At 45.5% G+C, this 27,121-nt stretch overlaps 1 protein-coding gene and 3 pseudogenes across 1 annotated transcript in view; 1 reads left to right on the plus strand and 3 right to left on the minus strand.

Annotated features, from left to right (window-relative positions):
• Positions 1–284: 284 nt before the first annotated feature.
• On the minus strand, positions 285–784 carry LOC128591447 (transcription initiation factor TFIID subunit 13-like; annotated as a pseudogene).
• A 255-nt stretch (positions 785–1,039) lies between these two features.
• On the minus strand, positions 1,040–3,337 carry LOC128592288 (U1 small nuclear ribonucleoprotein C-like; annotated as a pseudogene).
• Positions 3,338–3,444: 107 nt separating this feature from the next.
• LOC128592289 (ubiquitin-like protein 5) lies at positions 3,445–3,661 on the minus strand (annotated as a pseudogene).
• A 15,687-nt stretch (positions 3,662–19,348) lies between these two features.
• PRKCI (protein kinase C iota) overlaps positions 19,349–27,121 on the plus strand; it is a 66,483-nt gene continuing 58,710 nt past the window's right edge. Inside the window, exon 1 of the mRNA XM_053600204.1 lies at positions 19,349–19,572. Within this exon, the coding sequence (XP_053456179.1) occupies positions 19,472–19,572 (101 nt within the window). The 5' untranslated portion in view covers positions 19,349–19,471. The remainder of the gene's footprint in view (positions 19,573–27,121) is intronic.

A 27,121-nucleotide genomic window follows, 5' to 3' on the forward strand; every position in this document is an offset into this window, starting at 1 on the left:
TCCTTGGCTAACAGTCAAAAAGAACTGCATGGTTTGAAAGGTGCTTTCACTTATGTGTGGTCATTAAAACTCAATAGGGAGTAATTTAAGTATAGTCATATAAAGGCAGGCAATTAATCTAATATCACTATAAAAATCAAAGCCATGAAAATAAAGGCAGAAAACTTGGTGTCTCTACCTTTCATTTACATAGGTAGATATCAGGACCTTACTGTAGAAAATATAACAATTCTTACATATGGTTTTCCTAGAACATAATGGAGTTTCAGAAACTACAAAAGATGTCAAGATCCATAGTTGGCTTCATCAAATGCTTTTCTAGCCCATTTCAATTCTTCATTCATAGTAAGCAAGTCCTTAACCCTAGCAAACTTCCTGGGGTCCTTTTGAATCAAGAAGATGATATCTTCAACTTGTACTTGACCTTGTCTGCCAATATACATGGCCTTGTGAGTCATTTCAGTAATGAACTCTATCACAGTAGATATTCTTCAAGAGGAGATGTTCTTCAAGCTCTACTGACTCAGTATAAGGACTTTTCATCTCCAAAGCCATACATCATACATCTCAATTCTTCAGAAAAAAACATCTCTGTCTTTTACCCTGTCCACCTTCTGCACCTCCTCTAATTTCTTCATTTTCTTCCTCAAAAGCAGGGTCTTCCTCCTCATCTGCCACCCCACCAGCCTGCCAGCCTATAGCACCCAGCAGGCTCCCTCCCAGCAGATTTCACTACTAGCACAGCCTCACTTCCGATGACTTCCACATCAAAGTGAGTTTTCATTGTATTTTATTTTATTTTTTAAGTAAAATACTTAACCGTTTTATTTTCACATTTCACAATACAAATGAAAACTGCCCTTTTTTTGCATTTTGCATTTACATCTTCCCTTTAAAACTATTCTGTCTTTGAGAGGAAGGAAGAGCAAGTCTTCCTTACCATGCTATTAAGAAAACACCCAGAGTCACAGCACCACGATCTCCTGGTGAAACAGAACAAGTCATATGAAACTGACATAAAGAAAACTCCCCTCTACCCTTATCTGTCTGGTCAAGTCATTCCAGGACTGGTGGGCACCAACATGGGACCAGCAGGAGGTCTCATCACTGGGGGCCCAGGCATCATTGGCATGTGGCCTCATTCCAGGAGCAGGTCCCACTGGCATCATCCCAGGAGGAAGGGGAACCATCATCGGCATCATGGGAGGGCCCCACACATGGGGTGCTGGCATCATCCCAGGATGAGGAGGACCCAGAAGATTGGGGGGAGGTGGAATCATCGCCCCTGAAGGGGGAGGAGCAGACAATGGAGTAGGGGGTATTTTTCCTTGTTGAAATGCAGCTGTTGTTTTGTCAGTGAGGCTCTGGGCCTGCTCTTCCATCCATTTCTGATACTAGTCCCTCAAATTCTCCTTGTGATTCCTCCTGTTTTGTCAGTCAGGCTCTGGGCCTTCTCTTCCATCCATTTCTGACAGTAGTCCTGTTGTGCCCAAGTCGTGGGATCCCCCACATAAATCACCCAGAAACCAAGTCCGATGCAAAAGCAAGAGGTTGTTTATTTACAAGCTCGAGCCTGGGCTTCCTGGTCCTGGTGCAGCAGGAGAGCAGAGAAGCCCTGATTTCAAAAAGGAGGGAGGTTTTTAAGGGTACAGAAAGGAAAGAAAAGGGAGGGGGTGTGAGGTGAGCCGCTGGGGTGAACTGATAGGGGTCTAGGGGACCGAGCAGTATTTGTCCTTGGCTATCTGGGAGAGTGTTGCTATTGCTCAGAGCAGACGTTGTGTAAGGGTGCGGATCATGGGGCAAGGACAGGGGGTGGGGGAGGAAGCAGGTTGCCTAACACCTTTGGTATGCAGCTGCAAAATGAAGACAGAGGGGCAAGATGAAGTTAGTTTTAACAAAATGGAGTTAACTTGGTCCTTACAGTCCCTCACATTCTCCTTGTGCTTCCTCCTGTTTGTCAGTCAGGCTCTGGGCCTGCTCCTCCATCCATCTCTGATAGTTCCCTCACATTCTCTCTGGGCTTCCTCCTGTTCGTCAGTCGGGCTCTGGGCCTGCTCCTCCATCCATCTCTGATAGTTCCCTCACATTCTCTCTGGGCTTCCTCCTGTTCGTCAGTCGGGCTCTGGGCCTGCTCCTCCATCCATCTCTGATAGTTCCCTCACATTCTCTCTGTGCTTCCTCCTGTTCGTCAGTCGGGCTCTGGGCCTGCTCCTCCATCCATCTCTGATAGTTCCCTCACATTCTCTCTGTGCTTCCTCCTGTTCGTCAGTCGGGCTCTGGGCCTGCTCCTCCATCCATCTCTGATAGTTCCCTCACATTCTCTCTGTGCTTCCTCCTGTTTGTCAGTCGGGCTCTGGGCCTGCTCCTCCATCCATCTCTGATAGTTCCCTCATATTCTCTCTGTGCTTCCTCCTGTTTGTCAGTCGGGCTCTGGGCCTGCTCCTCCATCCGTCTCTGATAGTTCCCTCACATTCTCTCTGGGCTTCCTCCTGTTCGTCAGTCGGGCTCTGGGCCTGCTCCTCCATCCGTCTCTGATAGTTCCCTCACATTCTCTCTGTGCTTCCTCCTGTTTGTCAGTCGGGCTCTGGGCCTGCTCCTCCATCCATCTCTGATAGTTCCCTCACATTCTCTCTGTGCTTCCTCCTGTTTGTCAGTCAGGCTCTGGGCCTGCTCCTCCATCCATCTCTGATAGTTCCCTCACATTCTCCTTGTGCTTCCTCCTGTTTGTCACTCGGGCTCTGGGCCTGCTCCTCCATCCATCTCTGATAGTTCCCTCACATTCTCTCTGGGCTTCCTCCTGTTTGTCAGTCAGGCTCTGGGCCTGCTCCTCCATCCATCTCTGATAGTTCCCTCACATTCTCTCTGTGCTTCCTCCTGTTTGTCAGTCGGGCTCTGGGCCTGCTCCTCCATCCATCTCTGATAGTTCCCTCACATTCTCTCTGGGCTTCCTCCTGTTCATCAGTCGGGCTCTGGGCCTGCTCCTCCATCCATCTCTGATAGTTCCCTCACATTCTCTCTGTGCTTCCTCCTGTTTGTCAGTCGGGCTCTGGGCCTGCTCCTCCATCCATCTCTGATAGTTCCCTCACATTCTCTCTGTGCTTCCTCCTGTTTGTCACTCGGGCTCTGGGCCTGCTCCTCCATCCATCTCTGATAGTTCCCTCACATTCTCTCTGTGCTTCCTCCTGTTCGTCAGTCGGGCTCTGGGCCTGCTCCTCCATCCATCTCTGATAGTTCCCTCACATTCTCTTTGTGCCTCCTCCCACTGCAGTGTCTTTCTCACAGATGGAGAGTCATGGGTGAGATACGTATCGCAGTAGTCACAATAGAACTTGTGCATATTCCCTCCTGGCCGTTGGCAATTCCTTTCTAATGTGAGTTTTTAAAAACAAGCCCCCATACCAGTGTGGGAGGAAAGAACGGTAGAGCGGGTGAAGGAAGTCTGCTCTATTGGTAATAAAGCTCCAAGTTCATCCCATCATGGATTTCATAGTCCCCTAGAGACATGTGGTCCTTAAAAATTGTATACCACTACTTCAGGACAATCTTGTTCCAACGGGTGCCAGTTTGGGCTGCAATCAACTTCTTAAGGTCCCAGTGGTGTCAGTGTGGCATTTAACATGACCTTCTTCCCCAGATGGTCGTTGCAAACAATCTCGATCATCCAGGCTAGAGCTCCAGACTTAAACTTCCAACCTGCAGACACCACAACCTCCAGCCTCAAGTGCTCTGATGGATGAGATTTTAAAAACCATGAGAGATTCTTTTACTATCTCCATGCATTTGAAAACCACTGGAAGGCACGTCCAATCTCTACTTCAGCCTTTCAGAGCCCCTTATCACCATCTTTAATAGGTAAACATTGACCAGGTCTGCCACTGCAACCACTTTGAGACCCAGGGCTTTTTTTCCTACCTCCATGCCTGGCAAACACCACACAGCATAGACTCTGGTAGGTGCTAGGGAAGCTCTCTACCTGAAGCTAACAACCTAGTGAGTTTTTAGAGCCAAAAGTTTCCAAAGAGTTCCAGAATTTTACAGTCTTAGGCTAGAATGGGTCTTGGAAATCATCAACCTTTTTATTTTCCTGAGGGAAAGTAGACCTTGAAAGGGTGACTAGCAGGCTGTGCCCTATCTCCCTGTTAAATTACCACAGGTCCCAGTTCTCTTTGAAATTACATTCTGACTGTTGCCCAGTTAACAAAGGCCTTTTTCAGTTAGTCCTGATAAAAGCCCTTTCCAGATAAAAGACAACTGCTTCTGCTATGCACCAGACTTATCTTCTGAGATAATGTATCGGAGAATAAAGAATAAAATCTTCTGCCCTCACTGTACATAATTGCTCCTTTCTCTGGATTTTATAGACCTTCCTTGCTCTTGCACAAAACTGGCAATTTACTTTGTATTGTTCTGTTGCTCTAAGGCTTTGGAGCATTCTGTGATTTTGAGTTCTTATTTGATTTGTCACAGTTCTATGAGTGGCCTTCCTGAGTACACTAGCCCTAGGTTTCATTCATTCTGCCCCCTCCCTCCCGCCCTAGCAGTTTCCCTCAGATTGCTCAGAATGAGTGGCTCTAGTGGGGAAGCACCTTCCCTCATTTGCAAATTTTATAATGACTCACTGCTTACTTTCCTAGAGGAATGGAAAGGCCAGAGGTATATACAATTCAGTACTTTTTCTTTCTTCTTCTTTGTTTTCTGTACTATTTTTTAAATATTATTATTAAAAGTTTTAAAATTCTATTAAAACAGTAAGAAAAGATTGGCAGAATTCTTCCAATAACCTGATAAATTAAACTCTGATTGCAGTCTTAAATCACTGAGTCAGATTTTACAGAAAGACATCTATATTTCTCAAGTTTGCTTCTGACTTATGAGATGGAGGAAGGAGATGGAATAATCTGGCCTCGCACCAAACAATCCCTTGCTTAATATAACTAGAATCTTTGGAATTGTTTGAATCAAAATATAAAATTAAGGCCAGGTTCGGTGGCTCATGCCTGGAAGCCTAGCACTCTGGGAGGCCAAGGCAGGTGGATTGCTTGAGCTCAGGAGTTTGAGACCAGCCTGAGCAAGAGCAAGATCCTGTCTCTACTAAAAATAGAAAAACTAGGCAGACATCATGGCAGGCATCTGTTGTCCCAGCTACTGGGGACGATGTGGCAAGAGGATCACTCAAGCCCGAGAGCTTAAGGTTGCTGTGAACTGTGGTAACACCACCACAGCACTGTACCCAGGGCAATGGAGTGAGACTACGTCTCAAAAAAAAAAAAGAATAAAATCTAGGCTTGGTGCCTGTAGCACAGTGGTTATGGCGCCGGCCACATGCACCAAGGCTGGCATGTTTGAACCCAGCCTGGGCCAGCTAAACAATAATGACAACTGCAACAAAAAAAATAGCTGGGTGTTGTGGTGGGCGCCTGTAGCCCCAGCTACTTGGAAGGCTGAGGCAAGAGAATTGCTTAAGCCCAAGAGTTTGAGGTTGCTGTGAGCTATGATGCTACTGCATTCTACCCAGGGTAACAGCTTAAAACTCTGTCTCAAAAAAAAAAAAAAAAAATCTATACATATACTACCTATATATAATTAAGACTAAATAAAAGGTCGTAGAATGAGAAAGTATGCATGTATCATGATGTGTTATTCAGTATATCGGCATACAGCTTTGGAAATACAGTGAGCTTGTAAATTGATTGGGACAAAATAAATTATTGGCATTGTAGTGGGTGCTTGTAGTCCTAGCTATTGAGGAGGCTAAGGTAGGAAGATTACTTGAGCCCAGGAGTTTGACGTTACTGTGAGCTACGCTGATGCCAGGGCACTCTAACCAAGGTAACAGAGTGAGACTCTGTCTCAAAACAAACAAATTATTGTAAGTTAATTTTCTAATAAAAATGAATCCAGGGATGGGCACGGTGGCTCACACCTGTAATCCCAGCACTTTGGGAGGCCAGTTCCAGACCAGCCTGAGCAGGGCGAGACCCTGTCTATAAAAATAGCCAGGTATTGTGGTGGACACCTGCAGTCCCAGCTACTCCAGAGGCTGAAGCAAGAGAATCGCTTGAGCCTGAGAGTTTGAGGTTGCTGTGAGCTATGACACCATAGCACTCTACTGGGTGTGACAAGGTGAAACTCTGTCTCAAAAAATAATAATAATAATAAATCCAGCACCTGCTATTAGCATGGGGTTAGATAGTAGAAAACAAACAAAAAACAAAACTAAAAATTTCATGAAGTTATAGATTTTTTCTCATCTGTCAGCATAATCAATCCCTGTTTGAAATTGATGCTATTTTAAAATTATACCAATTAATGAGAAAAAATGAAAACAATTATAAATTTACTAAATACTTTCACTTCTCTGGACCTTGTTTGTAAAATGAGGGAGTTATCCTAGAATGTTTATTTCTCAGACTGTAATTATGAACCAGCAACATCAATATCACGTAAAAATTTATTTGAAATGCAGAACCTAGGGCCCCAATCCTTGACCTTTTAAGTAAGAATCTGCATTTTAACAAAATCCCCACGTAGGCAGCATCTATAGCTCAAGCGGCTAAGGCGCCAGCAACATACACTGGAGCTGGCGGGTTCGAATCCAGCCTGGGCCTGCCAAACAACAATGACAACTATAACCAAAAATAGCCAGGCATTGTGGCGGGCACCTGTAGTCCCAGCTACTTGGGAGGCTGAGGCAAGAGGATTGCTTAAGCCTAAGAGTTTGAGGTTGTGAGCAGTGACACCATGGCACCCTACCCAGGATGACAGCTTGAGACACTGTCTCAAAAAAAAACAAAACCCTGGGCAGCGCCTGTGGCTCAGCGGGTAGGGCGCCGGCCCCATATGCCGAGGGTGGTGGGTTCAAACCCGGCCCCGGCCAAACTGCAACAAAAAAATAGCCGGGCGTTGTGGTGGGCACCTGTAATCCCAGCTACTTGGGAGGCTGAGGCAAGAGAATCGCCTAAGCCCAGGAGTTGGAGGTTGCTGTGAGCTGTGTGAGGCCACGGCACTCTACCAAGGGCAATAAAGTGAGACTCTGTCTCTACAAAAAAAAAACAAAAACAAAACCCTAATTTGCATGCATATTAAAGTTTTGGTTTGGAGGGTTTTTTTGAGACAGAGTTTCACTTTGTTGCCCTTGGTAGAGTGCTGTGGTGTCACAGCTCACAGCAATCTCAAACTCCTGGGCTCAAGCGATCTTTTTGCCCCAGCCTCCCAAGTAGCTGGGACTACCAGCACCTGCCACAATGCCCAGTTATTTTTAGAGATGGGGGTCTCACTCTTGCTCAGGCTGGTCTTGAATTCCTGAGCCCAGGCAATCCACCTGCTTTAGCCTTCTGAAATGCTAGGATTACAGAAGTGAGCTACCGCACCCAGCCCCCTATTAAAGTTTGAGAAGACTGACATAAATGATATAAAAGTAAATTCCAGGTAGTGAATTCTACTATCCTGTGATTCTGGTTGAAAGATTCCAAGTTAGGTAAAATGAATGTCACTTATTTAAGAGATGTGTTTGACTTGAGTAAATGACCACTCAGCAAAGTCAAACAAACTTTTCAGGTTACAGCTTTAAATTAGCAAAGAGACCAGAGAATAAAGACTTGGCTCTGCTTGTTTGATGTTGCTAGGTTCTTTAGTATCATACTGAGATTAATTTCCACAGTTGCTCATGCCTCTAATCCTAGCACTCTGCGAGGCAGAGCCAGGAGAATCACTTGAGGTCAGAAGTTGGAGACCAACTTGAGCAAAGGTGAGACCCCATCTGCACAAAAAATAGAAAAATTAATGGGGTAGGGTGATGAGCAGTTGTAGTGCTCAGGAGGCTGAGACCTGAGGATCGCTTTAGCCCAGGAGGCAGAGGTTGTAGGGGGCTGTGACGTCATTGCACTCCATCCAGCCTAGGTGACACAGTGTAACCCTTTTTCAAAAACCAATCCATCAATCAATGTATATAAACTATGGGCTAATTTAATGCTTGTTAAATACCTATACTTTTCTAAGTGCCAAACAAAACTTAAAAGGTAAGATTCTTTGCTCTTCAGGCATCCAATGAAGATTTGGGGCTTGTCTGGAGCCCTGGGATGATTTCATTACAGACAGCCTCCTAATCTGCTGTGAGCATCCAGAATAGGAAGCTAACTAATTCAGTAAAATCCTCATCTTGTCCCAGGGTGACAAGCAGAGCATGCAGGTGCCTGGACAGGCAGCTGTGCTCCAGCATGCTGTGTCCACTAACACCACACTCGGCCAGGCAGCCAGAAATCATCATAAGCTATGAGGTCTGCTTCCTCTCCATTTATCTGTGTCCTCAAATAGGGTATGGTTTAGTTTAATTCAAGATCAGCCAAAATTCCATATGAAAATGCTTGAGCCTTTTAAGAAATAGGTGGAAGTGGCAGAGAAAATGAGCTAGCCTTCCATAACCGGGGTAGAGGTCACAGCTTCGCGAGGAAGAGGACTTTCCTCCAGAGAGCACTAGATTATTAAGAAGGGGGAGGCGGGCACTGAACCACTGCAGCAGGGAGCCGTTTTGAGAACAGGTTTACATTTTCAGTTGAACACGCCATCCTCAAAAGAGCAGGCTTGCCTTTTTAAATTGGAGGATAGCTCACATTTTATGGTTCTTTGTTGTGAGTGACAGGGTACTTGGTACAAACGCTTTCAACATGTCATCTTATTAGGCAACGTTGTGCCTTTTAGTTTCTGGTGTCAAAGAGGCTGAGCTCATACTCCTGTGCTACTACAATTATTTTTTATAATTTTTTATTACACACCAGGCACCACTTTGCTTTTTCTGCTTTATTACTATGTGTCCTGACACCGTATCTGGATTGTAACTTTATTGGGAGAGAGGGCATAGTGCCTGGCACCAATTAACACTGTAAGTTCATTGTCTCGAGGTTTCCTAGACTCCTTAGAGTGTTCAGTGGCTTTCATTAAGTAAGTTTTAGCTTTTTTAAAGCCATTGACTCCTCTGACTAGTGGAGCTCTCCATTTACAGTTCATGGAAACAAACCTGCTCTGTGCTTGTTTTTTTCTTTTTGGGTTACCATTGTGCTGCTTTACGTTTTAAGAACTAAATAATCTGACCTCAGGAAATGCTTATCAAATAATGAATTTGTGCTATCCTTGTCTTATAGATAAGGAAAATGAACCAAATTAGAATTGTTCAGTATTAACAGATATCACTGAGCATCTACGATGTGCTAGGGACAAGGGACCCATAAGTGAGCAGAGTTCCAGCCAGATAAATGTGCCAGAAAGAAAAATAACACACTGTGATCCCAGGCAGCATCAGCTGTCACTGGCGTGTAAGCAGAGTATAGAAGAGAAGTTCAGAGTCAGTGGAGAGAATGGACACCCCTGGCCAGAGGTGCAGAGGCAGTCTGTGAGAGATCCCAGAGCAGGAGAGAGCAGGTGAGGCGAGTGAGGGTGGAGAGGAGAGCACTGAGGCACAGAGGGCCTCTCAGGGCAAGAGAGGTACCTGCCATTGGCATCAGTAAATGCAAGTATCAGGGGACATCCGACATTAATTTCTATATTATTTGAAATTCAAAGTAAAGCAATTATGTTTCAAATGCTGGGTAACGGGTGGCAGGGTCAAGGGGGCAGACTTGAGGGTACTAATAAGCAGCATTCTAAGGACAGCAGAAAGAACACGGGCTGTAAGGTCAGTCACAGTGTCTGCCTCTGCCTTCCCGCTTGGGTCATTAGATTCTCAGTGGAGAGACAGGTATCAAAGAGCCAGTGGCAAATTTTTTTTCTCTTATTTTTTTAAGACAGAGTCTCACTCTGTCGCCGTTGGTAGAGTGCTGTGGTGTCATAGCTCACAGCAATCTCCAACTCCTGGGCTCAAGTGATTCTCTTGCCTCAGCCTCCTAAGTAGCTAGGACTACAGGTGCCTGCAACAATGCCTGGCTATTTTTAGAGACACGGTCTCAGCTCTTGCTCAGGCTAGTCTTGAACTCCAGAGCCCAAGCAATCCACCCGCCTCGGCCTCCCAGAATGCTGGGATTACAGGTGTGAGCCACGGTGCCTGGCCAGTGGCAAGATTTTTAAGAGAATATAAAGAGGGCAGCACCTGTGGCTCAGTGAGTAGGGCGCCGGCCCCATATGCCGAGGGTGGCGGGTTCAAACCCAGCCCCTGCCAAACTGCAACAAAAAAAATAGCCGGGTGTTGTGGCAGGCGCCTGTAGTCCCAGCTGCTCGGGAGACTGAGGCAAGAGAATCGTGTAAGCCCAAGAGTTAGAGGTTGCTGTGAGCCGTGTGACGCCACGGCACTCTACCCGAGGGCGGTACAGTGAGACTCTGTCTCTACAAAAAAAAAAAAAAGAGAGAGAGAGAATATAAAGAATGTGGCAAAAAAAAAAAAAATGTGTATTTGATCCTGGATGTAGGGTACACTGGGAAGGCTAATTAGGACTGAATATAAGCAGGGTGCAGTGACACCTGTAACCCTACCACTGTGGGAGGCTGAGGCAGACAGATCGCTTGTGGTGAGGAGTTTGAGATTAGCCTGAGCAAGACTGGAACTCCATCTCTACAAAATAAAAGAACAAAATAATAGCAACATAGCCAGACATTGTGGCAGGTCCCTGTAGTCCCAGCTACTCAGGAGGCTGAGGCTGGAGGATTGCTTGAGCCTAAGAGTTTGACGTTGCAGTGAGCTGTGAGGACACCTCTGCACTGTAGCCTGGGTGACAGAGTGAGGCTCTATCTATAAAGTAAAATAAATGAAATAAAATAAAATAAAAACTGAATATAAAGGTCTACATATTCTGATTAGCCATTTTCTTATTAGAGCTGCTCAATTGCTAAAAAGGAAGCCAGATTTCCTGAAAATATGATTAGATTTACACTAACTTCCTTTTAAATCCTATTTTTCAGTCCTATTTTCTTTAAAGAGATAGTTCAGGATTTTCCAGTATCATGTTACTAAAAATGGCATAATTTCTGTGACATGATCATCTGCATGTCTGTTTGTGCCTTACATCTATTAGAGATACATCACACTGACTTTAAAAGTTAGTGTCGGGGCAGCCCCTGTGGCTCAGTCGGTAGGGCGCCGGCCCCATATACTGAGGGTGGCGGGTTCAAACCCAGCCCCGGCCAAACTGCAACCAAAAAATAGCTGGGCATTGTGGCGGGCGCCTGTAATCCCAGCTGCTCGGGAGGCTGAGGCAAGAGAATCGCTTAAGCCCAGGAGTTGGAGGTTGCTGTGAGCTGTGTGAGGCCACGGCACTCTACCGAGGGCCATAAAGTGAGACTCTGTCTCTACAAAAAAAAAAAAAAAGTTAGTGTCCGAGCATACAAGTGAAGACATGAGGAATTCTGTCGTCATTCTCCCCAGTGAAACAGCCATAACTAGTGAAAATTGTAAGTAAAAAAAAAAACCACTGGATCAGACCACCGAGCAACTCATGCCACAGGGCGTTGTCAGAAGCTCTGGAGCAATCAGGTAGGGATCAGGAGAGGCGAATAGCTAAGAATGGTATCAGGAAGGCAGACCTCCAAAAACTCCACAGGGACACTGTCTTTTTTTCCTTTTTTTTAAATTTCAGGTTAATGTGAAGATACAAACAACCAGGTCACAATATTTAAATTTGTTAGTTTGCTTGGATGCCTGTAGCTCAGTGCATAGGGCACTGGACACATACACGGGGCTGGTGGGTTCCAATCCAACCTGGGCCTGCTAAACAACAATGACAACGAAAAGAAAATAGCTAGGCATTGTGGCGGGCGCCTGTAGTCCCAGCTACTTGGGAGGCTGAGGCAAGAAAATCGCTTAAGCCCACGAGTTTGAGGTTGCTGTGAGCTGTGATGCCTCAGCACTCTACCAATGCCGATATAGTGAGACTGTCTCAAAAAAAATTTTTGTTAGTTAGCATCCCTCTTGTAGTTGGGCCCCATACCCAAACAGGTGTGCCATGTACCTCTACACTGTGCCCATTCTTAAGTGGGAGGACCCCAAACCCCTTTTGGGTGTTCCTTCATTTCCCCTCCCCCCAAGTTGGATTGATGTGAGTTTTTCTCCTCTGTGGGAGTGAATTAGATGGTCTACTGGCTTCATATCAGCATTGAGAGGGAGACTGTCTGTCAAAGAGAACCTGCCTATAACTACTGTGTCCCAGGGAAGAGAGGGCAGAGAGTCGGGTGATAGGGTACATGTCAGAGCTGCACTCTTCTTTTTTTTTTTTTGTAGAGACAGAGTCTCACTGTACCGCCCTCCGGTAGAGTGCCGTGGCGTCACACGGCTCACAGCAACCTCTAACTCTCGGGCTTACGCGATTCTCTTGCCTCAGCCTCCCGAGTAGCTGGGACTACAGGCGCCCGCCACAATGCCCAGCTATTTTTTTGTTGCAGTTTGGCCGGGGCCGGGTTTGAACCCGCCACCCTTGGCATATGGGGCCGGCGCCCTACTCACTGAGCCACAGGCGCCGCCCAAGAGCTGCACTCTTCTAAGAGTCACCCCAAGAGGCTGCCCAGGTGGTGAGATGGACGTTGCTGAACTAGTCTAGCCTGGTGACTAGGCAAATAAACAAGCCACCAACAAAGACAGCAGCCCTGCAGCCGGGATCAATACCCAGAGTGCTACACAGCTGGCAACAACCAAAAAGTTGCAAGGCTTATAAAGCAATAGGAAAGCATGACGCATATACACAGAAGCTGCCCTTGAGAGGACGCAGATATTGGACCGCAGATAAGAACTTCAAAGCAGTTACTATAAATATGTGCAAAGAACGAAAGGAAACTCTGCTTGAAAAGCTGAAGGAAGTTATGATGACAATGTTCATCAAGTAGAGAATATCAATAAACAAAAAAAATTTTTTTGAAAGGAACAAAATGGGTAGAGCTGAAAGATACAGAAATGAAAAATTCACTGTAGGGGCTCAACACTCGGTTTTAACTGGCAGAAGGTAGAATCAGTAGAATGCCAATCTACTGAAGAAAGAGCAGTAGAGAGCATATATTCTAGAGAACAGAGAGAAAAACATCCAAAAAACTCAGCACACTGCGAGGAGGATGTATGCAAAGAGATATACACCCACACACTCTTGGGTAAAAGGCTGAAACCAAAGACGATCATGGACTCAGAAAAATGACTCAAGTGCAAGGGAACCCTGACGAGATTAATACCTCGTTCTCACCAGAAACCCTGGAAGCCAGAAGGTAGTGGCATGAGATATTCAAAGTGCTTATCAGGTTATACAGTTTAATTCAAAGATACAAATGGATGGTAAGTAGAAGAATGAAAAAGGATAGACCACGTAACAGAGCAGCTATATTAAGATCTGCAAAAAATAAGACTTTAAAATAGAAAATGTTATGGAGGCAAAGAGACATTTAAAAAAAATTCTTTTTTAGAGACAGAGTCTCACTTTATCACCCTCGGTAGAGTGCTGTGACATCACAGCTCACAGCAACCTCCAACTCCTGGGCTTAGGCGATTCTCTTGCCTCAGCCTCCCAAGTAGCTGGGACTACTACAATGCCCGCCACAACGCCCGGCTATTTTTTTGTTGCAGTTTTGGCCGGGGCGGGTTCGAACCCACTACCCTTGGTATATGGGGCCAGCGCCCTACCCACTGAGCCACAGGTACCGCCCCCAAGAGACATTTTATAATGAGAAAAGTGTTAATTCCTTCAGAAGATATAAAATAAACATGTATGCACCTAACAACACACCCTTAAAATGCATGAAGTGACACTAACTGAATGGGAGGGAGAAGTAGACTAGTCATCAATTATAGTTGACGATTACAGTATCTCACTTGCAAAATTGGACACAACAAGCAGGCAACAGGCCAACAGAGACAGAGAAGACGTGTACAGCCCTGTGAACTAACACCGGACAGGCATCTGCAGAGCACCCAGCCTAACACTGCTGCACACACATTCTTCTCAAACTCACACGCAGGGAACTCCCAGATAGTCCACATCCCAGCCCTAAGGTAAGCTTCCATGGAGTTAGAAGAATTGAATTATACAAAGCATGTTCTCTGATCACAACGAAGTGAAATTAAACATCACTTACAGAAGGGAATTTATCTGCGCTATCCCCAAGTATATGGATACACATGGAGTAAACAGCACACTACAAGAAAAGAAGAAAGGGAAAATGGAAAATATCACGAGATGGATGAAAACACAACATGCCAAAACTTGTGTGGTGCAATCAAAGAAATGTTCAGAGTATTTATCTCAATAGCTATATACACCTACGTCCCAAACCAGTAACAAACTTCTACCGTGATATAGACAGGCCCTGAGTTACAAACATCCAACTCCATCCAACTCACACTCAGGAAAGGAGGCCCTTACAGGTGGTAGATAAAGCTACCTGGTCCAATTTACATACATATTCAACTTAAGAACAAACCTACAGAATCTATGTCATTCATTACCCAGGGACATCCTATAAACTGCAAAAAGAAGAGCAAACTAAAAGCAACAAGAAGGAAGGAAATAATAAAGACTAGAGAAGAAATTAATAAAATGGGAACAGAAAACAACAGAGAAAGTCAACAAAAGCAAGGGTTAGTTCTGCAGGGATTTTTTGTGTGTTGGTTTTGAGACAGGGTCTTGTATAGCAGCCCATATAGCCTATGGCTAGGAGGAGTGAGAGTTAAAAGAAATACCTGTATAGCTCAATAATGGAACACTTTGGTGATAAGGGCCTGGAGAGGGATTTAGATCTACTAACAAGCATGAGAGAGCTCGCAAGATGAGAACATTGGTGAATTGGCAGTCTCTACACCTGTGGTGTTGAGAGGCACGAGATCAACCTTATATTAGGCTGGAGAAGGCAGTCGGGAGTGTGCACATTCTACCACGGACCCGCTTACTCTGACTCTGTCACTTCTGCCTGCAGAACGCTAGCAGGGCATTGCTCTGCTGAAGATCACTAAGCTCTGCTAAAGATTAAGATCTATCTTTCTAAGACTGCTTTACTCTCTCAAAGACTATCTCTCTCCCCCTTCAACTAAAATAAATAGCCCTCAGGCACCTAAGAGCAATTGTTCCTGAGCAAGGTAGCTTAGCAGTCTCCTTCCGGAACCTAGATAAGCTAGGGCCAGAGACCAACCAGTCCTGGGCCCTGATAAATGGCGTCCATGAACCTTGACAGTTTTGCTCTGTGGCCTGGACTAGAGTGCCGTGGTGTTATCACAGAACACTGCAACTTCAAACATACAGGCTCAAGCAATCCTCCTGCCTTCTGAGTAGCTGGAACTACAGGTGTGCACCACACCCAGCAAATTTTTCTATTTTCTGTAGAGATGAGGTTTCGTTATGTCACCCAGGCTGGTCTCAACTCTTGGCCTCAAGTGATCTTTCTGCCTTAACCTCCTTAGGTACTGGGATTACAGGTGAAGGCCACTATGCCTGGACTCTTTTTAAAGAGACAGAATCTCACTCTGTTGCCCAGGCTGGAGTGCAGTGGCTCCATCATAGATTACTGTAATCTCAAGTTCCTGGGCTCAAACAATCCTCCTACCTCAGCCTCCTGAGCAGCTGGAACCAAAGATGCATGCCAGCACACCTGGCTCATTAAAAAAAAAAAATTTTTTTTTTTTGTAGAGATGAGGTCTCACTTTGTTGCCGAGGCTAGTCTTGAACTCTTGGCCTCAAGTGATCTTCCTGCCTTGGCCTCCCAAAGTGCTGGGATTATAGGTTTGACCCACTAGCCTAAAAGTTGGTTCTTTGAAAAGATCAATAAAAATTGATAAACTTTTTTTTTTTTGAGACAGAGTCTCACTCTGTCACCCTGGCTGGAATGCCATGGCCTCATCATAGCTCACAGCAGCCTCAAACTCTTGGGCTTACACAATCTTCTTGCATCAGCTTCCCAAGTAGCTAAGACTACAGGTGCCTGCCACAATGCCCAGCTAATTTTTCTATTTTTAGTAGATATGGGGTCTTGCTCTTGCTCAGTGGATCACTTGAAGAATGAGACTCCCATGGAAAAAATATTGGGGTGTTCTGGTGGGCAACTGTAATCCAACTACTCAGAAAGCTGAGCTGTGAAGATCACCTGAGCCCGAAGAGTTTTCGTTTTCTGTGAGCTATGATGAGACCACAGCACTCTACCCAGGATTACCGAGTTAGACTGTGTTTAAGTTAATTAATTAGCTAATTTACTTAAATTAAATGCAGACAGAGTCTACAGCCATACCAAATGTACCTGATCTGTCTAAAATACAGATAGATTTACATCTACCTTTTTTTTTTTTTTTTTGAGACAGAGTCTCACTTATTAACCCTCAGTAGAATGCCGTGGTGTCAGAACTCACAGCAACCTCCAAATCCTTGGGCTTAGGTGATTCTCTTGCCTCAGCCTCCCAAGTAGCTGGGATTACAGGCGCCCATCACAACGTCCGGCTATATATCTACCTTTTCAATCTAGATGCCTTTCATTTCTTTTTCTTACCTGATTGCATTAGCTAGAACCTTCAGTGCCAAGGTAAACAGAAGATGTTTGGACACCTTGTCTTGTTCCCAGTCTCGGGTGGACACCTTTCAGTCTTTCACCTTGAACTTGAATGATGGCTATAGGATTTTATGGGTGTCCTTTATCACCTTAGGACACCATTCCATCCTATTCCTAGTTTGTTGACTGTTTTTTATTTTGAAAGGATATTAAATTTTGTTGAGCGTCTTTCTGTGTCTATTGAGATAATTATGGGGTTTTGTATCTTATTCTATTGACATGGTGTGTTATATTAATTGATTTTGGGGTGTAAGCCAACCTGGCATTCATGGAAGAAATCTCACTTGGCTGTGGTGTATAATCCTTTATATGTTGCTGGATTCAGTTTCCTAATATTTTGTTGTGGAATTTTGCATCTATACTCATAACTGATTTTGGTTATTGGCCTGTAGGCCTGCAGTTTTCTTTTCTTGTGATGTCTTTGGTTTTGGAAATCAGGGTAAACATCTTCATAGAATTAGTTAGAAAGTACTCCCTATTCTTACGTTACTTGGAATAGTTTGTGAAGAACTTGTATTAATTCTTCTTTTTTTTATTTTAGTTTTTATTTTTGAGCCAGAGTCTCACTTTGTCACCCTCAGTAACATTAAAGCTCACAGCAACCTCAAACTCTTGGGCTCAAGTGATTCTCTTGTCTCAGCCTCCTGAGCAGCTGGGACTACTGGCACCAGCCACAATGCCCGGCTATTTTTTTTTTTCTTTTTGTAGAGACAGAGTCTTACTTTATGGCCCTCAGTAGAGTGCCGTGGCATCACACAGCTCACAGCAACTTCCAATTCCTGGGCCTAAGCGATTCTCTTGCTTCAACCTCCTGAGTAGTTGGGACTACAGGCGCTGACAACACTCAGCCATTTTTCTGTCGCAGTTCGGGTGGGGCTGGGTTTGAACCTGCTGCCCTCGGCATATGGGGCCAGCAACCTACCAACTGAGCCACAGGTGCCACCCAGCTATTTATTTATTTATTTTTAAGAGACATGGTCTCTCACTTGCTCAGGCTGGTCTCTAACCTGTAGGCTCAGGCAATCCACCTGCCTTGGCCTCCCAGAGTGTTGGGATTACAGGCGGGAGTCACTGTGCCTGGCTGTGTATTTTATTTATTTATTTTTGAGACAGTCTCACTTTGTCACCCTTAGTAGCAGTAGAGTGGATGGGGTCATAGCTCAGTAGAGTGCAGTGGGGTCATAGCTCACAGCAACCTCAAACTCAAGCTACTGTCTTGCCTCAGCCTCCTGAGTAGCTGGGACTACAGGCACCTGGCACAAGGCCAGACTATGTTTTAGAGACAGGGTCTCGCTCTTGCTCAGGCTGTTTTCCAACTCCTGAGTTCAGGCAATCCACCCGCCTCAGTCTCCCAGAGTGCTAGGATTACAGGTGTGAGTCACCTAGCCTGGCTGTGTATTTTAAAATCACATAATCTTATACATGCATGTAGGAAATCCTAAGGAATTCACCTGCTAAAGAAGTGCTGCAAGTTTGTAGGAGGTAAGAGCGAGAAATGAAAACTCAGTTGTATGTCTATATACCAATAACGAATAATCAAAAAATGAAATTTTGAGGTCTGTAATCCTAGCCCTCTGAGAGGCAGAGGCAGGTGGATTGCTTGAGCTCAGGAGTTTTAGACCAGCCTGAGCCAGAGTGAAACCCGGTCTCTACTAAAAATAGAAAAAGTAGCCCAGCATGGTGGCAGGCATCTGGGAGGCTGAGGCAGAAGGATTGCTTGGGCCAAAGCATATGACTCAAGTTTGTAGCAGGTGGAGGCTGTCATACCAAGCTAAATGTCACACTGTTTTGAGTCAATCCCCCTAGCCTGATTTATCGTAGTAAAGAACGCTATTTCTTTGATTACTCCGACTTGTATCTGATGTTGGTACTAGGACTGAAGCAAAGGCTGGATCCATGCACCTGTAACTGCAGGTATGTGACATTATATGACAAAGCCAAGATCCAAGAACCGTCAGAGAGTAGCTTTCAAGGACAGATTCTTTCTAAACCTTGGTTAGCCAGGTTTAACAGAACAGATGTTAAGGGACTGACTAAACCTACTGGGTTAAGTGTTCCTGTTCACCAGCTCCATGCAAAGGCGGCACAGGAGGGCCTAGAGGACACAAGAAGGAAGAAAAATCTGCCTTCCATCGTATCTTCTAGTTGAGTTCCTTCCTTCATTACATTCATTGTCATATTTGTTGCACCTATTGGTAATTTTTTTCTGTGAAAAAGGCCATGCTGAAATAGTAACCTAATTCTTGTTCCCAAAAAGGCATTTGTAATACACTAGAAGGGGGAATTCACCCGGGAACAAAGTCTAGATCACGACGGAGCGCGGTCATTCCCAGGAACCCCAGATGCCCCTGTCGGACTCAGCCTCCCGCCGCCCAGCTCCCTGGGAGCACACTGGGGAGGCCGACTCTACCGGGCGAGCAGGCGCCGCGCCGCGGACTGCAAATCCCGGCAACCCGCGCGCCGACCGCCCCGGGCCCGGGCGGCGGGCGCGGCCACGGAGGGAAGCCAGGGGGAGACCCGTCGCGCGCGTGCCTGCCGTTCCCCCTGTGGGGAAGCGACTTCTTAGTGAACTATGCAGGTGCACTCCCTGTTCCAGACCCCACCGGAGGACACCTCCCAGCGAGTCTGCTGGCAAGGGCAGCGCGTCCTAGGCCGCGTCCCCGCTCTCCGCCCCCTGTAAGCATGGTTCGGCCCAGCGCCGAGCTCCGGGAGTGGCCGCTGTTCGCCCCGCCCCTCCCCGGAATGCGGGCCTGCAGAGCGCTCGGGGCGGGAGGCGCCAAGCGGCAGGCGGTCTGGCCCCGGCGGCCCGGAGGCGGTGGCGCGGGCGGTCCGTGGGCGGAGCCGGCTGCCGGGGAGGCGGGCCTCGGGCCGGCGCTGCGGGCGGGCTAGGCAGCCAGGCGGGCGGAGGCCGCGGAGGTCGGACCGGCTCGGACGGCGGAGCCCCCACGGCGCCTGGCGCGCCCCTCGCCCTCCCGGGAGCGGGGAGATGCCGACCCAGAGGGACAGCAGCACCATGGCCCACACGGTCGCGGGCGGCGGCAGCGGGGACCACTCGCACCAGGTCCGGGTGAAAGCCTACTACCGCGGGTGAGTGCCGGCCGGCCTCGCGCGGAGGGGACGGCGGGCCGGGGGCGCCCGCGTCGCGGTGGGGGCGAGTGGCGGGGGCGGAGCGAGGCCGCGCGGGCTGCAGGCCCTCGGCTGGGCTGCGGGGCGCGGGGTCCCAGGGCTGGACGGGGTCTGGGGAGCAGCCCGGGCGTGGAGCGGGGTCGCGGGGCCTCGACGCCTGAAGCGCGCGCGCGGCGTGGGAGCCCGGGGTTCGGCTGCGGGGCTCGGACCGCCTGGCGGGGACAGCAGGCCTGACGCTCGGGCTATGCAGGTGGGTTTACCTTGGTCGTGGTGTCGGAAGGACCCGGGTAGGCTGAGGTGTTGCCGGGAGGGAGGAGGACTAAAGGCTGTGATCTTAGTCACATTATTACCTGTTGTAATTACCGTGCTTACCAGAAATAACCCGGTCCTGAGATGACTGCGTTAAATCATTCTATCACCAATCACGCCAACTGCCCTCCTTCCTTTGAATTCAGTTGCGGTTTGAAAAAAAAATTTCTTTTGAGATAATTACGTTTAGGAGCATTAGAAGGATGGAATGTTAGAGTGTAAAGGTTCGAGACCAGGGATTAACAGAAAAACCCCACTGCTTTGGCTTTACTGCTTGTCCAAGTGAATTGCTTTAAAAAAAAAAAAAACAAAAAACCCCCTCCAGCTCTGCCAGGTTGAAACTGCAGCGCATACTTTCACATTCCTGAGGGCATCAGCCGAGATAGCGCACTCTACTGCCTCTCTTGTTTTGATTTCAAAGAAATATAAACCCCTGAATGTCTTACTGATTTGATGTAAGGGCTTCCTAGGGGTTTGCCGCCCTGAGACTCTGGCCTCTGCTATTAGCTTAGCGGTGGCGTTAGATCGGACGGTGTTACACCTGTTTGTACTTAAACACAGGTAAAATTGATCAAGGAGATTTTGATTGTAGACCAATACAAGGAGTGTTTGGATGTTTTTGTAAGTTTTTAGTTGTCACAAAAGCTGTTTTGACTTGAGGATGGTCAGCTGTGAACTTTGTAAGGTGGGAAAAAAGCCTCCTTTGCTTTTTTTTTTTTTTATGAGCTGTTTCACTTTAGAGTTCCATTTTATGAAGTTGCTAGTTCTTGAGTCAGTAGGTGTAGCACTTGAAATATGGTAGGTTAATTTTTTTTTTTTTAGAGATGCCTAATTATTGACTCTTTAACAATTTGTAAAAGTGGATACGTACACGTAGGAAAGTGCAGAGTGTTCAGAGGTGTAAAGAAAATGTCCCCATCCCCTCAACCCCCTCACGTGACAACTGTGGACCATTTATTTTGGTTCTTCGGGAGTTTGCATTTATTATTTTCAAAATTGTACTCTTTATCAGCTTTAGAGAGCATCTACTGGTCCCTCCTCTGAAAGATAAGTTCAGCACTTAACCATCGTCTCTTTCCAATAGAAGTGCCTTTCACTTTTTATAGTTAAACTATTATTTTCAGTTTTCTGAGTTACCTTTATGGCTTGCTTTCTTTCTTTCTTTTTTTTTTTTTTTTTTTTCTTCAGTTTTTGGCCGGGGCTGGGTTTGAACCTGCCACCTCCGGCATGTGGAGCCGGCGCCCTACTCCTTTGAGCCACAGGCACTGCCCAACCTTTATGGCTTTCAATAATATAAATTCTCGACTTACTAAATTGATGTAGTCTCCAATGACTCTATGAAAGATGAAGAAATTAGAGCTTTTCTTTTTTTCCCATTCTTACTAGTTTGACAAAGATAAATAGGCCTAGACAGTAACTTAGAATCATTCTAAGCTGCTGCTTTGGGAAGAAATCAAAGTCTGCTGTACTTTAGAAATATACGTGTCACCTTTACTTGGCTTATTGCTCCAGTTATTAAAAAGAAGAGAATGACATACTGCTTTTTTAGTGTTTGTCTAAAAATTTTCCAAGACATTCAAGTTAAAGTTGTCTTTTGAAATCTATGAAATTTTGCTAAGGAAAAACCCCTTGCCCGTTATAGTGCTTTTTATTCGATGAAATCTTTCTAATGGCACTTCATTTAAAGACAACATCAGCACTCTTTAAATTATATCAATTTCTGTCCTCTGAAATTAGATCGGTTAGAGTTATGAACTGATGGTGGGGATGTTACGTAGGCAAGCTGCTTGTTGATATAGGATGGGACTAAAATGAGTCAGCAACTAGCTAATAAACAGGTTGGCTAAGTAGAACGCCTACCTGATTTTAAAATAGAAAATCCTTTATTCCAAGAAATGTAAGGACATGCTGCATGTGCATTTGAAAAAGTTTCCTTTCCTCAGTTCTTATGACTAGCTGCTGCACATAGCTTTCCCCTACCCTTTTTAAACAGTATTTCTTTTTTTCTTTCTTTTTTTTTTTTTTTTTTGTTGTTGTTGAGACAGAGTCTCTGTTGCCATGGGTAGAGTGCTGTGGCATCATAGCTCACAGCAGCCTGCAACTCCTGGGCTCAAGTGATCCTCTTCCTTAGCCTCCCGAGTAGCTGGGACTACAGGTGCCTCCTGCCACACTGGGTTAGTTTTTTTTAGTAGAGATAGGGTCTCATTCTTACTCAGGCTGCTCTTGAACTCTTGAGCTCAAGAAATCCACCTGCCTCAGCCTCCCAGAGTGCTAGGATTACAGGCGTGAGCCACCACGCCTGGCCTTCTAACAGTATTTCTTTCCCCTGAATGTTGACTCTTGGAATAGCCAGAATTTTTTAGTGAATAAGTTGCTTCTCCCTTTCAAAGACACGTATAGTGTTCTCATTGCATTAAATTTATCTTAGTGAAAATGTGATAGCTCTTCAGATAATAACAGACATTTTATTTTTTTCTAGTTTTTAAGCAGGAGATTAAGAGTGCTAATAATTTGATTTTGTTGGAGACCACCTGAGTGTTTGGCATCTTTCCCTAACGTGGGGCGTTTCAGTGTGTGGCCTAGTGGTGTTAGTTTGGAGGAAGAGAAACAGGTTTTGTTAGTTAGTGACAGATTGTCATTGTGTGTGCTTATCCTTGTATAAAGTTACTTGATGTTATGGGATCAACTTTAACAAAGCAGTGTCCGGGCTGCTCATTTCTTTATATTATATATGTAAGGGAAATTTGGCAAAAGCTGGTAAAAATTCTGTTTAAACCATTGCTGTCAGGCAGCAATAAAAATACAAAGGATCTCGTCTGTGCACATCTAGAAATAAGAAATTAACTGCCGATTTGGAATGCATCGCTGGTTCAGTGAAGAAGTAAGTAGGATTTTTCTCATTGTGAACAAGTTTGACAAGACTTATTTTTAAAATAATTGCAGAATTATTTTAACCATTACTTTAATAATAGTTCTGAGGAAATAAAAATAGTGTCTTGAGTTGAGGGTTAGGGGAATGTTGGTTGGTTGGTCCTGGAGCCTCTGGCTCGGCACCTGACCACAGGGCAGCTGATCCACAGCATGGCCTGAGAGAGAAAAGTAGGGCGTGATGGCCTGCAGCCCAGAAAACCAAAGTCAGATGGAAAAAAACCCTTACAGGGGTCCTCAAACTACAGCCCGCGGGCCACATGCGGCAGTGTGATTGTATTTGTTCCCATTTTGTTTTTTTACTTCAAAATAAGATATGTGCAGTGTGCGTAGAAGTTTGTTCGTAGTTTTTTTTTAACCTATAGTCCGGCCCTCCAATGGTCTGAGGGTCAGTGAACTGGCCCCCTGTTTAAAATGTTTGAGGACCCCTGCCTTAGAAATTTGAATTAAATAATAATGGAGAGTACCAGGGATGAGGCTGAAGAGTTGGAGGGAGAGGCTGGTGAGGCCAAACTGAAGATGCGGAAAGGCAGGAAAGGCGGACACAGGTGGACACAGGCAGCAAAGGTGGGAGGGGTGCTGTAGGGAGCCGTCCTGGAGGCCTGCAGGGCAGCATGGCTTTCCTTTTTCAAATTTCAGTATATTTAGGAGGTACAAGTATAGTTCTGTTACCTGGGTGTATCTTACAGTGGTAAAGTCAGAATTGTGTGTGCCCATCACATTGTAGCCAAGTGATAGTTTTCCATCTCTCACTCCTGTTCTGCCCTCCTATTTTGGACTCTTCAGTGTCTGATATCCCACTCTGTGCGACTGTGCCTCCCCACAGCTCAGCTCCCACTCACAGGTGAGAGTATGCAGTATTTCATTCCATTCCTGAGTTACTTTGCTTAGGTTGATGGTCTCCAGTTCCGTCCAAATTGCTGCAAAAGATATAAAAATATGGAACTCGGGCGGTGCTTGTGGCTCAGGGAGTAGGGTGCTGGCCCCATATACTGAGGGTGGCAGGTTCAAACCCAGCCCCGGCCAAACTGCAACAAAAAATAGCTGGGCGTTGTGGTGGGTGCCTGTGGTTCTAGCTACTGGGGAGGCTGAGGCAGGAGGATTCCCTAAGCCCAGGAGCTGGAGGTTGCTGTGAGCTGTGATGCCACGGCACTCTTACTGAGGGTGATGAAGTTAGACTCTGTCTTTACAAAAAAAAAAAAAATTTAAAAATATGGAACTCTTAATCTCAATTATTCCAATTTTATTTTATTTCAGTTTTTTGAGACATACCCTGTTTCCCCAAAAATAAGACATCCTCTGAAAATAAGACCTACTTACAGGAAAGATAAGACGTCCCCTGAAAATAAGACCTAGCGCATCTTTGGGAGCACACCTTAAAATAAGACACTGTCTTATTTTCAGGGAAACAGGGTAGTCTCAACTCTGTTGCCTTAGGTAGAGTGCTGTGGTGTCACAGCTCACAGCAACCTCAAATTCTTTGGCTCAAGTGATCACTTGTCTTGGCCTCCCGAGTAGATGAGACTACAGGGGTGCGCCACCACACCCTGCTATTTTTTCTATTTTTATTAGAGATGGGATCTCACTCTTGCTCTGGCTGGTCTTGAACTCCTGCCTCAGCCTCCCAGAGTGCTAGGATCACAGGTGTGAGCCACCACACCCAACCAGTACCAGAGATTATTTAAAGCCAGTATTTAATGAGTTAAATAACGGGTTTGTTTAGATGTTGTTGAACACTTAAACTCCAGGCATTAATATACACAGCTATGATTTAATAAAAAAAAAAATCTCCACGCACTTGGTCTGTTGTGGGCGTGGTCTGCTGGGGAGGAATTTGGGGGAGAGAAGCCTTCTTAGAGGTTGAAATGACTGTGGCTTTTCAAGGACAAATGGGACTTTTCCTGGGGAATGAGGATGTTGGATGGGGAGTCATTCTAGACATTGAGCTACCACATGTTAAGTTTGGGGAACTAAGATGAGCTTGGTTGTTAGTCTCACATTCATTCCTTGTTAGAATACACAGTGTAGGGCGGCACCTGTGGCTCAGTGAGTAGGGCGCCGGCCCCATATGCCGAGGGTGGCGGGTTCAAACCCAGCCCCGGCCAAACTGCAACAGAATAATAGCCGGGCGTTGTGGCTCATGCCTGTGGTCCCAGCTGCTTGGGAGGCTGAGGCAAGAGAATCATGTAAGCCCAAGAGTTAGAGGTTGCTGTGAGCCTTGTGACGCCACGGCACTCTACCGAGGGCAGTAAAGTGAGACTCTGTCTCTACAAAAAAAAAAAAAAGAGAGAGAGAGAGAAAAAAAAAAAAAAAAAGAATACACAGTGTGAAGTGGAGCTGAGAAAGTTCACAGGGGCAAGAAGGTGAAGACCCTTGAGTGCCAGACTGCAGAGTTCAGGCTTTTCTCACACCATCAGATGTGTATTTTAGAAAGATCCACCCTGGGAACCCACTATGGGAGATGAGTTGATAATGGGCAGCGAGACTGCTTTGAAGTAGGCTAGGTGAGAGACATTGAGGTGAAAAGCAGGTGCAGTTTCCACGGAGACTTTAGGAGTTGGTATTGGCAGGAATTAGATTGATTGTCTGAGGGGGATGACTCAGAGGTTTCTTAATTGTGAGAGAATGGGGATCATAGAAGGAAAAGATTTGTGGGAGAAGTTAACTCATTACCTAAAACAGTTAACTGAATTTTGAGTTCCAGGTGATTATGAGGCATCCAGGTGGAACTGTGCAGAATTAATTAACAGTCATTTACTTTATGGCTGTTGTACGTCTCAGTCAGTGTGCATGACAGCTAACCTCCACAGGAATGTGGCTGAGGATGGTGAGAAGTGCACCAGTGATCTGCCCAAATACAGCCACGAAGGCAAGGCACTGAAGCTAAGTTTTAAAAATACAGACATACCAGAAGTGGACAGTTCCCTCCATAGCCTCTCCTGCCTCCCCGGGGCAGCCATTGGTAACAGTTGGGGGTATCCTATGGCATATCAACATATTTGTAAATATGTATACATAAACACACAGATAATTGAGTTCCCATTTCTACGTATTTCCCCACCTTGGTTTTTTTTCATTCGTAGTCATCTTTCCATGCCAGGATAGACAAGAGGATTTCCTTTTCTTTTTTGGGAGGTGGGGAGGAGACAGAATCTCAAGCTGTCACCCTAAATAGAATGCTATGGTGTCATAGCTCACAACAACCTTCAACTCTTGGGCTCAAGCAATCCTCTTGCCTCAGTTTTTCTATTTTTAGTAGAGATGATGTCTTTTGCTCAGGCTGGTCCCTCTTTTTTTTTATTAAATCATAGCTGTGTACATTAATGCAATCATGGAGCACCATACACTGGTTTTATAGACCATTTGACATATTTTCATCACACTGGTTAACATAGCCTTCCTGGCATTTTCTTAGTTATTATGTTAAGACATTTATGTTCTGGGCAGCGCCTGTGGCTCAAGGAGTAGGGCGCTGGTCCCATATGCCAGAGGTGGCGGGTTCAAACCCAGCCCCGGCTAAAAACCAAAAAAAAAGACATTTATGTTCTACATTTACTAAGTTTCACATGTACCCTTGTAAGATGCACTGTAGGTGTAATCCCACCAATCACCCTCCTTCAGCCCATCCTCCCCCCTCCCTCCCCTCCCACTCTCCCTTCCCCATATTCTTAGGTTATAACTGGGTTATAGCTTTCATGTGAAAGCCATAAATTAGTTTCATAGTAGGGCTGAGTACATTGGATACTTTTTCTTCCATTCTTGAGATACTTTACTAAGAAGAATATGTTCCAACTCTATCCATGTAAACATGAAAGAAGTCTCCATCTTTCTTTAAGGCTGCATAATATTCCATGGTGTACATATACCACAATTTATTAATCTATTTGTGGATCGATGGGCACTTGGGCTTTTTCCATGTCTTAGCAATTATGAATTGGGCTGCAATAAACATTCTGGTACAAATATCTTTGTTATAATGTAATTTTTTGTCTTCTGGGTATATACCTAGAAGAGGAATTATAGGATTGAATGGCATATCTATTTTTAGATCTCTAAGTGCTACATTTCTCATAGATGCACGGTGGTTCATATTGTCTCACTCACTTTGGGGGAGACATCTGTCTTAGTACATGCTGTTGTGGGTTTAGCTATCGTAATGTTCAGTGAATTTTGCTGTGTGTTACAGAATTGTTCATTTCATTAATTTTTCTGTTCTCAGATTTTCTTGGCTGTTCTTGTGCATTTTCGCTCCCACCTGAATTCCAGAAGGTTT

The sequence above is a fragment of the Nycticebus coucang genome, chromosome 8 (assembly GCF_027406575.1).
Source record: "Nycticebus coucang isolate mNycCou1 chromosome 8, mNycCou1.pri, whole genome shotgun sequence".
NCBI lineage: Eukaryota > Metazoa > Chordata > Mammalia > Primates > Lorisidae > Nycticebus > Nycticebus coucang.